Source organism: Pieris napi, chromosome 5 (genome assembly GCF_905475465.1).
Source record: "Pieris napi chromosome 5, ilPieNapi1.2, whole genome shotgun sequence".
Taxonomy (NCBI): domain Eukaryota; kingdom Metazoa; phylum Arthropoda; class Insecta; order Lepidoptera; family Pieridae; genus Pieris; species Pieris napi.
In genome coordinates this window covers 2,445,584-2,460,805 of record NC_062238.1, presented here as the reverse complement: position 1 = coordinate 2,460,805, position 15,222 = coordinate 2,445,584, and the positions used below count along the sequence as shown (strand labels likewise).

General features: G+C 32.7%; 2 protein-coding genes across 3 annotated transcripts in view; one reads left to right on the top strand and one right to left on the bottom strand.

The window, feature by feature from the left end:
- The window catches only part of LOC125049950 (serine/threonine-protein kinase Doa), a 48,543-nt gene extending 42,496 nt beyond the window's left edge, over positions 1 to 6,047 (bottom strand). Inside the window, exons 1-3 of one of the 2 annotated variants that reach the window (XM_047649502.1) lie at positions 5,895 to 6,031; positions 5,360 to 5,397; positions 3,388 to 3,527 (exon numbers count right to left, since the gene is read on the bottom strand). In XM_047649502.1, the coding sequence (XP_047505458.1) occupies positions 3,388 to 3,527; positions 5,360 to 5,362 (143 nt within the window). In that variant the 5' untranslated portion in view covers positions 5,363 to 5,397; positions 5,895 to 6,031. Of the gene's footprint in view, positions 1 to 3,387; positions 3,528 to 5,359; positions 5,398 to 5,894 lie in introns of both variants that reach the window. The other variant, XM_047649501.1, reaches the window with a different exon arrangement.
- A 636-nt stretch (positions 6,048 to 6,683) lies between these two features.
- The window catches only part of LOC125049953 (progestin and adipoQ receptor family member 4), a 50,114-nt gene continuing 41,575 nt past the window's right edge, over positions 6,684 to 15,222 (top strand). Inside the window, exons 1-2 of the mRNA XM_047649509.1 lie at positions 6,684 to 6,747; positions 7,412 to 7,882. Of these exons, the coding sequence (XP_047505465.1) occupies positions 7,609 to 7,882 (274 nt within the window). The 5' untranslated portion in view covers positions 6,684 to 6,747; positions 7,412 to 7,608. The remainder of the gene's footprint in view (positions 6,748 to 7,411; positions 7,883 to 15,222) is intronic.

The window sequence follows — 15,222 nt, the reverse complement described above, 5'->3', positions numbered from 1 at the left end:
CTAATGACTGAAGGTCATGGGTAGAACAGGTCAGCGGCGAAACAAAAATAAAACCAGATAAGTAAGCACTATCAATTGCCCTGCCCGAAACTGCGCAGGAAACTTTACGGTCCATATAATTCAATGTAAAATAATCCCGGACGTAAACTTAATTTCTCAATACTAAACGTATAACCATTCATCAGTACCATTATAAACATACAAATTATTTAGCATTATAAAAAAGCTACTTCCATTTAAGGTTAACACATTAATTTGTTCCGTGTTATATTTGGAGTAACAACAAACCAACATATCAAATTGACAGACGAACAAAAATACAATACATTTTTCCACATTGACAGAGGTAATTTATTCATTACCCAAAAATGAACGTGGCGCTATATTTTAAAATGTATGGTAATTTAAAGCTTTTAGCTTAAAAGCTTATATCTAAATCATTTCTCAAGTAAATCTATGTCAAGTTCGAATCGATGATTATAAGATTAATTTGAAAGTTTTTAACTCTTGATGTTCAATCGATTCACACATTAAAATTTAAGTAGGTACATAAATCAGATCCAGTTAAAGGAATAAATATTCAATTTGTTACATATCTTCAGTGACCTAAAACGAATTTCATTGTATAAGCAATGCGAATGGCGAAATATTCTCGTTAAAAACATAGCCAGGGACTTCCAAACAAGTTTTGTAGGTGCAAGGCTGGTTCGCGAGCGGTCAGGACAGCAACGCTTTGCGCTGAAGCCAATAAAGCCATTTTAAAACTTATTAGCGACCCGACATATAGAAAACAGACTAGAAATTAGAGCCTTTTTTAAATAAACAAAAATATACATTATAATAGCGACGTCTTTTGCAGAGTGTGCAAAACAAAGGAAATCTACGTCACATGATCAAATTTGTCTAAATAAAAAATATTTTGTGGTTGTATGATGTTTTTACAGATGAACTGTTGTAAAATAATATTTTTATTAAGTTATAAGTAATCAGTCAACGTACCTATATACGTATTAAAAGAATTTTTTTAATAAAGTTAAAGTAATTAGTCAACGTATTTTACATTTAAGGAATAATAAATAATTCTGTTGATTGAAAATGTTCAGGTGATGATTGAATTATAAAAATATTAAGTATGAAGTTGTACATACGTATATGGGATAAAACATAACCTTGTGGTCGGATTAAATAGCACCAAATAAAAAATCTATCAATTTGTTGAAATAGGATAGATAGGGATAGTAAACTGTATGCGGAATGAAACAGCGTGTTGGTGTTGACATAAAAATTATTACATCAAGTTTCACTTGCACTATGGTATACTAATAGATATTTTGGTGCAGAACGAGTGCGCGAGATATCCACTTTCAGAGAAAACTCTACTAAACCTGCAAAAGCTGGCTTCGTTTTATATGGCGCATATATTATCAGAAAATATTGTAGTCCTAGTCATACAGTAAGAACAAGTTCAGGGGGAAAAAACGATACCACTTCAACAAGCTAGATTAATACCACAAATGTCACATTTTTTATTATTTAACATTACTAAAACTTCACGCGTTAAAATCAAATAAACTAACAACCCTAAGCAAATACGGACTCGTCGTTTGATTTAAAAAGCAGAATTAAAAAACTCCTTATCTAAATCTAATTCAAGATTGTGTTTGTACGATATCTGTGTTCTCACGAAGCGCAGGCGTTTATTGAATAACTTTATAATACCGTATGCTGTATAATTAGCTTCGGTCCTTAATATCAAAATTGATTGGCACCTTCGACCGGAAACCCCGACATCAAATACAAAAAAACACTCGGACAACAGAGGGATATTACGATGGGTCATAACACAATAAATTGGTTTTGGATTAAGTTTGTAAAAATGACTAACTTACCCAGCCAAGAAATTTATTACCTATTTTCTATTTAACTGGAAAATTTAATGCAACACTGAAAACAAATGATGGTTATGACAAGCGTGTCAAGCTGTCTTGCCCTTTGTAGGTACGTAAATTTAATTTTATCAGTATTTTATTAGAAACAGATGGTTATAGTATTCTTCTGTCGCTATAAACTCGAAGCCGAACTTCACCGAATCGGACCCCAAAATTCGAAGGTCAAGTTTGATAATTAAGCTATACAAAGGTATATAAAAATTCTCGTTTTTCTTATCGATCGATGAGTGCCGTGGCCCAATTTTTACGCGAATAAATCATCCAATACCGATCGTACAGTGCGTAATTTTAAACTCATTTTACCCTTTTTCGTTAAAGAGGGCGTGAGATCGAATCTTAACGGTGAATTTTAACAATCTACATATATTACGGAGATGTCAAGTCGATTACGTCTTGACACAAAATTTGTAGTATAATCGAAACATTGTTTACATTCGAGATGTGTAATTTCTTTTTCCTTATATGCTGTGAGTGTTGGCTGAATGGTAATTTATTGGATGAACCTTTGAACATTACTGTAGGGCTGCCGATATAAAAAATAAGGTAAACTAAATATCGGACAACCTATAAATATATATTCTTTCACGGATATAAACACGAATTTATTACATTATTTTTGTTTCGAGGCGGCACGCCTTTCGAAGCTAACGGATGAAAGTCGCACGTCAAGTTAATATATTACGAGTATCATTTATTATTATTAGTAAGATTAATAAATTTAGATCAAGGGTAAAAACATAGGTTCGGCTGGTTGATATGACTACATGGCCATTGTCAATTATCAACTATGATGTATGAAGTAGGACGGAAGTGATAAAAAAAATATTTCTATCCATTTGCTACATTCTTTGCTAATTTGTGAGGGGAATTTGATTTAAATTTGTTTGTAAAAATAATTGTGATATTGAAGCTCAACAACCAAAATACTAGGGAATTAATTTTTGAAAGAGCTTACAGCGCCACCTAGTTCGATAGTGTGAAACTAACTCAATGCAAATAATTCTGTACTTAACGAGCTACCAACATTTACCTATAGGTGGCGCTTAAAACAATAAACGTAAATTATATTGATTTTTAATCATATTTACAACGAATTACGTTATAAGAAGCGATACGTTTTTAGGTGATAATACAATATTTTCTGATACGAACTGAATTTTATAAAACATGAACTCAAATTTTAACGAAAGTAGAAGAGTAGAAATACCTTGAGAAAATTTGATTAACCGTTTGCATTTCATAAATGTATTTGCTATCCCTGGACTAAGTTATGTAATTATTATGTTTTAGTGTTTAATGGAATACACCAGTGGTCAGGAAGTTGCGGCTTGCTGCTGCAAAGCTAAGCTTACATTAATTGTATCTATGGCATACTTTTAGTTTATTAACTTAGCGTAGAATAACGAAATTGTCTGGATATGCTATGAGTATTTCTTACCTTGCACGATCACGGCTCCTGCTGCGTTTCCTATACGACTCCTCTGCAGGTCCATCGTCAATACGACGCCGCTTAGCTTCATACGACCTCGACCTTGACCGTGAGTGAGATGCATAATGCTTCCTTCGAGTACGCGGCATCTGAAATTTTCAATCACTCATAAGACTTAGGCTGAATAAGGGTGTTGGGTTAATATGCTCCATGAATGGATGTTACTGTCAGCCTTTATTATTGGCATTTTATAAGCAAGCATGTCAATAGCATTATAAATTCTAAGTACTTTGTAATAAATATTATATAAAAGCTCCAGCACAATAGCTCCAAAGCTTTGCTAAGCCTTCGGGGAGTATCTACACTTTCTCTCAATCATTAAATATATATGATCATCTGAATGATGATTATTTGAGATTTGAAGAAAAGTTGTACTACTACTGATTTCCACATCTGGCTAGCTAATGGCTTAACACCACTATAAAAATCAAAACAAAATGCCAGTAATAATTATGTTCCTGTCAATAAAACATGACAGCATCATAAATTAGGCTTCTATTACATGCTAATATGCATGACTGTTAAATACACACTTAATATAATGTAGGAAATTTATTACAACAAAATCAAAGTTATAATTCAAATCATTAATCAACCATCAAACTGATAAATTTGTTATTTTCTACTTTGTCAAAAAAAAAATCTCCCAACTGTTAGTTAAGTAAAAGAAAATATGCAATTTATGATATGTATAGGCAACTTTAAAATAGTAGATGTTTGAAATAACCTTATTCACCTGGTGGCAGTTAACAACTTACTCTAAGGCTGGGATGACATAATGACTAATAATGATTATAGTAGTCCGAAAAGAACTGCATTTCAGCCAAATAATACATGAAAGACTTATGGATACATATAATATATATTTGTGCTTGTATTTGTATGGGCGAAGCTTGTCAAGAAAAGACCTAACACAATACTGAATAGTTCAGCAAACAGTACAGTAAAAGCTCCTTATTTAAACTTTATTTGGGTTTCCACTTTTTGTAGCTAAAAGATTCATTATATCTGCATCTGCATATATGAAGATTTCTTTAGGATAGGTTAAATTGGTAAATTTTAATAAAAATGATTCAAATACCCAACACAATGGGTTCAACAACCACTGAAAATGATGGATGGCAAATGAGCTTAGTGATTTCTTCAAGTCTTATTCTTTAAAAACATATTGGTAATGCCATGGCTAAAGTCGTAAAAACTAATAAAACTGGCAAAGTATGAAAACATGATGTTCTTTAAATTATTACCTGAGAACAATATATTTGTTGTTATCAATATGGTTTTTTAATATTGCCATTATATTTTATTTTACCACCTAGAAACAATATAAATAATTTTTGATATACTTGGTTTCTGTATTTACAGCATATTTATGGAACATGTTCCCGGGATGTAAAGAGCTTTTACTGTAATCATAATATTTTTTTTCTATTTAGATATGTATTGCACAATTATCAATCAATGTGTATACTATATTGTAATAACTAGTCAGCTTTATCAGAATAATTATAATTTAGGAGTAAGTAAAGTAAACAAAAGATTAAATTTATACATAATCTATATTGTCAGAACAATTAAGCAATAAAATTTTATAATTTCAGTCAAGTTCAAAATCACTTATTGCAATGCATTAGAAAGTAACCCTTAAAATGAAGAATATGTGCTAAACATGTAGTGTGTGTTAAGAACTTAAATGTTTACATTGCTAATGTAATAAAAATCTGATTTATATATGCGCAACAAGCAAAACATCACTTCATAATTCACTGTTAAAATAGTGTGGTATATAAGTGAAAATTGTTACTTTAAGCTATATTTTGTTCATTCATGCAATGTATGCTTTATGGTACCATCAATGCTTTGTCCACTCTTAGTATGAGCTTATAACAAATAGGAAAGTACTTGAGGTACTTTCACTTACCATAAAAAGGTACCAATACTCGTTCCAAGCAGTTAAAGCTGAAAAACATGAAATCATTTAGACCCTAGTGTTTGGTCACATTGATTTGCTAGCGTATGTCACACCACATGCAGAGTGTAAACTGAATTAACACTTAATTGTTGCTCAGCCTATATGAGCCCTTGTATCTAGCAAATAATAACAAAACTAATTTCAACTTAGATCCCACTTTTAAGTCAAATGTAAAATGCCTAATTCGAAAGCTAAATGTTACATTAAATTAATAACATTTTGTTACCTATTAAAACTCGTCAGCTGTAACTTCATTGAAACAGAAAACAAGTTCTATAAATAAATTTAACCATTTTAAGCATATATATATCAACGTAATATTACATAGAAGTTGTTTCTAGAATATATTCAGGAATTTTACGACGTTAAACGATATTTAGCTAAATGTCATAGTTATTTACATGCTGACGCCATGTTCGTTCCACTAATCAATGGAGCCCTACGTACGCTAATGGTATGACAGTTTATTGAAAAGTTAACTTACCCTCAAATCACGTAAATACTTTAATTTGTTCCAGATTAACTGTGTAAGATTACTTAGACAATTCCAAGTTCGTGATGCAGAACCTTGAAGAATGCTTCTTCGTAATAAGGGCCCGAACATCGATCCAAACGCAGGACAGCAGGAATTCTAATGTTGGTAGCGGTGTTTAGTGTTGCCAGTATTCAAGATTCAAAAGTTCTAGCTAAAGCATTATTAAAATTTAAATTTGTTATAGGTAACAAAATTGCTACGGACAATGAACAATGTAATTTAGAAAGCTGGTGAACGAAGCTGGCAGCCAAATCGTATTCCAGGAAACGGTCGGTGGGTGCGCAGGTAGCGGAAGAGTCGGTCTCTTTTAAAAAATTAACACTAAATATGTTTTATTCAATATCGGACAACCAAAAGAAATAGCAATTTAAGAGAATATAAAGTAAACACGAGCCTCTGAATAATATTTTCTGTGACTATATAATGACAAAATTTCCTGACAAGTAAAATAATTTATGAGCTGGCAATAATGGTTGGTAGCATTGTGTGACGTAGTTTATCAATACCTTCATTAATGTTTGTTATAAAGACTATATTCAATTATCAAAAGACTAATAATTTTCATATTACCATAAATCAAGTTTAGATTTTTACTCCTATAAGCTTATAATTATCTTTTTACAGGAATTATTTATTATATGCATTTAAACGGAAACGCACTCTTAAATTGACAGTAAACCATTGCCGCCAACATTACAAACAGTTCCATTAATTTAAGTGATAACATGAACTGACTGACGGACTGAGTGCGGATTGCAGCTTAAAACCTTTGTATTATTGAAACATTCAGTTATGGTTGCATGTATGCAAAAATTTTAGATATTTGATAATTTTAACAATATAACTTCTAGACAGTGGTACTACCACTAAAATTGGCTACCATAATATATCATTCAATTGAAAATTCGGCTTGTATGAAGTGACCTTGTAACTCGTTACAGAATGCTCTACAGTACTATTAAACTAAACTTTTTCTTTATCCTAGTTACAATTCGGCCAACTTAATAGTAGGGAGTATTGTAGGAATTGCGGGACCTGGCGGGAATCAGCTGATATAGTGCGCAGTGCGCAAATTTACGGGGGAAGGGGCGAATCGTGTAAATAGGGTTGACAAAATCCTCAAAAAGACCACTACTTTTGTATTCATAAAACACATAACTCACTCTATCCTAATACTACTAAAATGGAAAGTTTATTTTTAATTTATAGATTTAACAATTATAAAGATATTAAAAAGATACAGATATTTAAAAAAAACACTACCCTATTTATGGCTGGGGTTATTCATGATCGTGCTTGATGCTGGGAAAACATGCAAAACCTCAGTTTTATAATTAAATGACAGTTAAGAAATTTTGAATTAAAATAAATAATTTTGATAATTACCTATTAAAATCTCTAGTTGTTCTCTTTAGTAATATTTTCCTTCAAAGCCGAAATAATTCTTGAAACCTCTATTTTGATAGCCCTAGGTTAGTATGGAGTGCGACGGCGCCAATCTTGCGGGTGCCTAGCCACCCTTAGCTGAGCGGCCGTAGCAGCCTACGCCGCGCGTGTTTCAGCCCGCGGCCACGCACCACGCGGTAACGCTCACAACCGCGCGCCTAACCCTCTGTGATAACCCACGACATGGGCCACAGGTAACACGACAAATCTAATAAAAATGTACGAAATGTCAATCCAAGAATTGAATGGGAAGGCGCCGAAGAAGAGGAAAAAATCCCTAGATACTGTTGAGCAGGAAGCGGCAAATGGTGGAGCGGAAGATGTGAAAGATAAGCCGGTAGGAGTGGAGTTGCTCCATTGGCGTGATATGCCGAAGCATCTGCAGTTTAACCCATATGTGCTGACCGGTTACCGGCCGCTGCAGGACTGGGGTGGATGTCTTCGCAGTCTCTTTTACTTCCACAATGAGACAATCAACATTCTGACACACGGTAATTTATTAATTATTAAACATATTTATCTTTTACTAGCTGACCCGGCAAACGTCGTTTCGCCATGTATATCATTTATAATAAAAAAATTGGGGTTGATCGTAGAGGGGTGAAAATTAGGGGTTGTATGTATTTTTGTATGTTGTATCATAAAAAAATAGAAATTAAAAATTTTGTCTAAAAAATAAAAAATAAAATTTAGGGGTGGTCTACCCTTAACATTTAGGGGGATGAAAAATAGATGTTGGCCGATTCTCATAGATACCGGATAAGCACAAAAAATTTCATCAAAATCGGTCAAGCCGTTTCGGAGGAGTATGGCAACGAAAACTGTGACACGAGAATTTTATATATTAGATATATTTTTTACAATGCTTATGAAAATCAATCGGTCTGGCTTCAGCTACATAATCGTATTACATAAAGCGTGATGTAAGTTTGTTTTGCAACGACTTAATTAAAATCTCTCTAAGAGCCATACAACTTTCCGTGGTTCATATAAAATCGCTACAAATATAAGGGTTTCCTCAAAAATTACTTTATTTTACTCTTAGGCTTCGTAATTACATGACTCAGCCCTAAGGTAAGTATCACAGGTGCCGTTAATATTGGGGTACTAAAAGAAGGGTAAACAGAAAGGGCGGATAAAAATATAATTAGAATTTGCTTCTTATACGAAACAATATAATTTAATTAAAATCTAAAACTAGATATTTAACTATATTTTTTTATGTAACAGGGGGCAAACGGGCAGTAGGCTCACGAGCTATACCGCCGCCCATGGACACCAACATTGCCAGAATATTTCAGTGGGCAGCTGGTTCCACATAGTGGTTTACGGCAAAAACTTATTATTATTATTTCCTGAAAGAGCAGGTTTACGCACCTTTAAGCGCCCAGATAGTATTAATTTATTTATATTACTTTAACCTCGTATGTAGAGAAAGAAACTAGCTACCCAAAATCAGTCAGTCACAAAGTACGTAGTCATCATATAAAAATATATAAATGAAACAAATGCTTAATCCAAAATTAGTACAGGTATTATTGTCCGTACAGTTATCACATATATGGCAAAAATTAAAGGAAAATAAAATGTTATATTTAATTTATGAGCTATTTATGAGTCATAAATTACCCGCAGTGTACTACATCGCGCTGCTACGGGACTGTGCTACGGAGCCACGATTAATGTGATCGCCAATTTTATGTTTTTAGACCAGTCATTATAGACATTCGAAATCGAAAATTTGATAATAATTCCAAAAGTTTTCAAACTTCGGTCAAGTGAATGGTACATTGGGACGACAATAAATCTCATTTTGCAACCTTGTCCGCAGTCCGGAACATTGTTAAAATTGCAATTAAATTAATTTTTGCTGTATGGTCGTGAAAAAAATTCCGAAAGTTCTGCAAACTTGGGGAAGTTTTCGATATAATATTTCATATCACGTATAAAATTTGCAACCAACCTAAGTGTACGGAACATTTTTTGTTATTTATTTATTTTCGATATATCTGTCAAATTTGTAGAACTTTTGGAACGTTTTCCTTCAGTTTAATAAAGAAAAACATTAATTTTTAATAACAAAAAATGTTCCGTACACTTAAATACACGTGATGTAAAATAATATATTTAACACCACTCCAACTTTGCAGAACTTTTGGAATTTTGGTCTCAAGAACTGAGCAAATTATCATTTATTGCATTTTTAACAATGTTCCGGACCGCAGAGCAGGTTGCAAAATTGTATAGTTTGTTTTAATACCACTCCCGACCTTACATCAAAATTTGAAAACTTTTGGAATTATAATGAATTAATTGTCTTGACTGACTGGACTATTTATGCTGTCAAAATAGTATTGTTTCCAAACTCTCTATATAATAGACCTATGTTTAAAGACACTTTTTGGTTTTGGTAGTGACTTAGGTTCTTATTAAAACTATTAAACTCAAACAGAAATGTCAAAAAAAATTAAGTTGAGATGTCATTTAGAGCATAGGAATTTAAGTATAAATTTAGGTAAAGCCTAAAGTGTTTGTATCGCGTCTCTATAATAGGACTAAAGAAATTGTTGACCACACAATCAAACGTAACGCGCTATCGTTTCGTCTTTCGCTTTATATTTTAACCCATAGTTAATTGCCTGGAACATATAGCCTGTTATAGGTAATATAAAGAATTCTCTATAACCAGCATATTTCACATTCCGACAATCCTTAGAAGTATACTTAGCATAATGTCGAGTACAGGAGGCTTTTTGCTTTAATAAGGTTATCGGAATATTTACATATTTTGTATTTTTTAACAAGCGGTAATGATTTTCCTCTATTGGTATAACAGTTTTGTAATTTATTTAAGAGCAGCGTTGACTTAGTGGCTTAAGCGTGGAATCTCCATCCTGAAGTCCAGCGTTTGAATCAAGGCTGTGCGCCGATTACATTTTGACATGAAACACATGTTCTTTTGGCAAACATAGTGAGGAAACCAGCATGAAATACTCGTATAACAAAAATTATCAAAGAAATAGATGTCATCTGAGGCCAAGGCCCATATTGTAGCGCCACTTGATTATTTATTTATTAACACTTGGTTGCATGTACAGAAATATAAAACAATTGACATAATTAAATGAAAAGGAGGGCTTCGCTTTCGAGCGATCTCTGTGAGAAACCACTGTGAGAAAAAAATATTAGATAAGGTAAGCGCAAGAAGTGCAAAAATAATGGAACTATACAAAGCAAAATATGTAATCAGTGAACAGGAATAATAAAAAACTCAAACTCAAAATATCTTTATTTAAGTGGGTAACCAAGTACACTTTTGAATTGTCAAGTTAAATTAATTGTAAATTTACATTTACTACCAGTTCGCAAGTCAAGGGCGTAGAGCGGGTTAGAAGAACAGGCAAGAAACTTTCCGCCACTCTTTTTAATCGCCAAGTATTGTCATACAAATTGTTTGAACTGGAGCAAATCTATCCCAAGGATCAGGATCATTTAAGTATTCCTCAAGTTTATAAAAAGCTTTATTGATTAATTTCCGTTTCACGAGGGCTTTGAATTTATTTAGTGATAATTCTCTAATTTCGCTTGGGAGTTGGTTGTAAAAACGAATACAATTTCCATATAAGGAGTGGTTTATCTTTTGGAGCCTGGTTGGTCGTACACTCAAATTAGTTCTATTTCGCGTATTATACTGGTGAAAGTCACCAAAGGTTACATTCACATCACATTAAAAAGAAAAAGTGCATTTGAATCACGATAACTTCAGATCAGTTAGTACTAAAGTTAGATATACGATGTGGACAAGTAATGTTTGTACAGTAGAGATTAATTTAAAATCTACCAAAAGTATTTTCTTCATAAGTAAAGTGTGAAGTGCATTACTGAATGTAATGCGTTGAAAAATTACATAGGAAAGCGTCAACTTTTAATAATTCGTTTTATTAATTATAAGATACCTTGCCACATCTTTCTTTTTTCTATATAAGCCTACGTAAATTGAATTAAATTAGGCTCTTAGCAAAGGGAACGAGCTTTCTCCCCTTATTTCGATCGTAAGATTCTTCCAATAATTTCTGGCTCTGTTTGCAATTACGGTGTAACCAACATCGACTGATGACAGAACCCCAAGGTCCTTACTGAAATCACAACCTGGGGTAAGAGAAAACCCGGTAGACCGAGGCTGCGTTGGTTCGATGGAGCTCGAAAGAATAGGTGTTCGAAGTTGGACGCAAGACGCTCGAGATAGACTGAAAGATACTTCCTCCTAAGACCCTTAGGGGGCTGTAGTGCTGCTGTGTAGCCATTGATGATGATGATGAAATTGCATTGAAATCATGATTTTGAAAATAGTTTATAAAGTTTTGTGTGTGTAATTTTGATATCCTATTGTATTTTAGACTTGTGTCATACCTGCCATTTTATCACAGTGATAAAACTGACACATCAAATAATTTGTTATCGATAAAATGATACTATTATGATCCTATGATTGAGATTTTATCAATATTTATATCAAAGTTTATTAGGTTGGTTATTTACAAGCATTTTTTTTACTAAATTTAATAATTTGTAATCTAATGTGTTCATTTATATTGATTCGACGAGCAAATTAAAGTTATTTCGTAAATTATACGTTACATACATACATATTTACGTTTGATTATTAATTTATTAACGTAGTTTAGTTGCTTATATTTAAAAACAAAACCGATGGCGCTACAACCTTTTTAGGTCTGGGCCTCAGGTTGCTATATCTGTTTCATGATCATTTGTCAATCTAATAGGCGATCAGCCTCCTATGCGTGTATGAAAGATAGTACTTTAAATGCAACTCGGACCGTAATTTTCATTCAAACCAAAATTTAGCTTAGCAAAACCTTTAATGCAGCAAAGTATTTAAATCGGGAGCTCATAGATTGAATACAAAACCTACAGCCATCCAGCTGGTACGATGTAACACGTTCTCCGATTAATTGGTTACGGACTATGAAGCTCTGGCCAATTTCTATACAAAACGGTCTAATACGGCTACATATTCGCATAATATGAAACTGACATGGTGTTTCTACGCGTATATAAACGGATTTTCGACAAAAGTACCCAATTCCCTTATAAGCGTCGGCTTTTCCGGCAGTTGCGATTAGGTTGATTGATTTTGGTGGGTTGGAGTCCCTTGTCGGCTTTAAGGCATAAAGTTCGAAGATAAAAATACGTCGAGCTCTTAACTGACATTGATTGATTTAATTCAAACATTCCATATTGTATTCAGAGATTTTCAACTTCGACTGTGCAATGGATTTTCACTACTATGCTGGCGTATCGACCCAAAGCCTAGATCTTAGAAACGGGATACCGTTGTACTAACTATATTAATTATATAGTTACTACTCGTAGTATATATAGTTATTACTCGTTTAATAAAAGACTTAAAGATTCGTTACTGGCAACGCAATGTATTATGTTGCGTGTATGACCAAATTAACAAGTTCAAAACGGTGATTAGATATATAAAAATCGATAATCTTATTTTAGCTAGTTTATTAAGACATGCATTAGTTTTTTTCAGATTTGGATTTCTTTTTAAGTAAAAGATACGTGTGTCAGGGTTCCCAGCTTTCCATAACCAACTGAACTTATCGAAATACCATACAAATTGTACTTTTAACAAAATACTTTTCACAATACCAAACCGTATCACGACGCATAACGCGCCGTAGTGCATAATAATAGTGAAAACCCTAAAAAGTTTTCATTCCAGAAAACTGAACAGTCTCTGGGGTAGCATAGTAAAATGTTCCATTATGGTATGTACTAAAAAGGTAGGTTAAGTAAAATCACATTAAGGAGAAACAAAGTTCGCGGGGGCAGCTAGTACGTTAATAAAACAAAATACTTTGTTTTAATCAACGAACGCTGGCATCTCGCCAAGTATCCCCAGCAGCTTAGGGATAACAGATGGCCTCATAGTGACCCTTAATCTTCGCTTGGTATATACAAAAACATTGTAGTACTAACCCACTGTTTTAATTTGAGCCTTGAACGAAAGAAAAAAGAAATTCGTTGTACCTTTGGACACTGAATGCTGCAATTAATCTCCCAATATTCGTCCTATTAACGTTGTCCATTCAAGTATTACGTAAGCACTATAGGGGCGAGGGTATGATTTTCTTATTTTGTGATTACGTCAAAAGTAATTATTTACTTTTTTACACATTTTAATTACCCAAAGATTGTCTATGCTTGAAAAAGAAATGCATTTTCGAGGATTCTCCAAAAAAATTAATACGTTTATATACTATTATTTGTGGAGTTTTGCTTACTTTGACAAGAGGAAGGGGGGGGGGGATAAATTGCAGTAAATCTGCTTACATAATACTTGAACGATCCCTTACTGGGAGTTATATATCTGTAAAAAAAATACACAAAGTGTATTAAGACCACCGTTATTTCAATTTTTTCGCGTATAATTGAAAAAAAGATTAAAAAAACACAAAAAAATGTTTTATTACTGCTTTTATTGTTTTTATTCAAGATATATACGCTCGTCTAACAATAAACATATCTTGGAAGATATTTTTAGTAAACAAATTCGTACTATGACAAACATAAGAAATATTTATGAAGATGAATTGTATTTACTGAAAGTGCTGTTATAGTAAATAATAACTGTTATTAATTCTAGTATTTGTCGTCGTTAAATGTATTTACAAAGAATGTGCTTAAATATAATTTTGTCATCTAAATATTTTATTTCAATAACTATTCATAATTTTCTCGATTCAAATTCTCAATATAATTATATAAAATGAGGAGATTTTATCCAAATTACTAATAATATAAACTAGCTCTTATGACACCTGGCTATCGATTTTTAACATTGAGCTTTCTTAACGTGACAGAAAGAAAGAAAAAACTGTACATAATAAAAAAGATGTTTGGTTAAAAAAAGTGCACTAGCATCCACACTAGGATTCCCTGTGTCGTCTCTTCCATTTGCCATGTTAACGGTAATTGACATAAAAATTTCATAACACTTTCACTGTTTATACTTATGCTATTGCACAATAACAATATTTTCCGTTTCAGCTTAGGACAGGTTGAGAAGATGTGGTTTAAGATTGTTAGTGAATGTATAAAGTTTTGAATCGTTAGAGAAAATTTTGTTTTTAATAAAGTGGTTTAACGATGAAAGGAATAAAAAACCTGAAGGATAAAGCGTTAGGCGAAGAAAGTGCGTTTTTGTATCTTATACCTATGTAGGTTTGCGTTGTGTATGATGTGGTGTGGTCGGTGTATGTTTCCAAAAAAGTCCGCATATTATTCGTAATATAGTGGATGAAACCGTCATGCCTAACTCAAAATACAGATTTGGTACAGAAGGACGATGCTTGCCTACACAGAAAAAACTAATTTTTAAGCCCTGTTCATATTTATACAAATCTAAAACTTTAGATTTCCGAGACTTAGAGGGAGGGAAAAAGGAATTTAATTGTCATTAAAATATTAAGAGTGTCGTTAAATTAACTCAAATTATAACATTTTTTTTAAATTTATTTTTTCGATAATAAAAACACGTGGCATTTTAATATACAATTCGTCATTTAAGATTTCAATTTATTATTTGGGTGACCAGACTCTTCCAAACTGCAGGAAAGAAGAAAAAATTATTAGTAGGTATGCTATTATAAGAAACTGATTGAAAGTGTAACTGAGTGAGTGTATGGGTGGGTGTGGACGTTGTGTGCGTAAATGTTCGTGTATCACGTCGCCGTAATTTTTAAGATATTTTTAACCAAAAATCCTTTTAATCTAAACTGTGATTCACAAATAT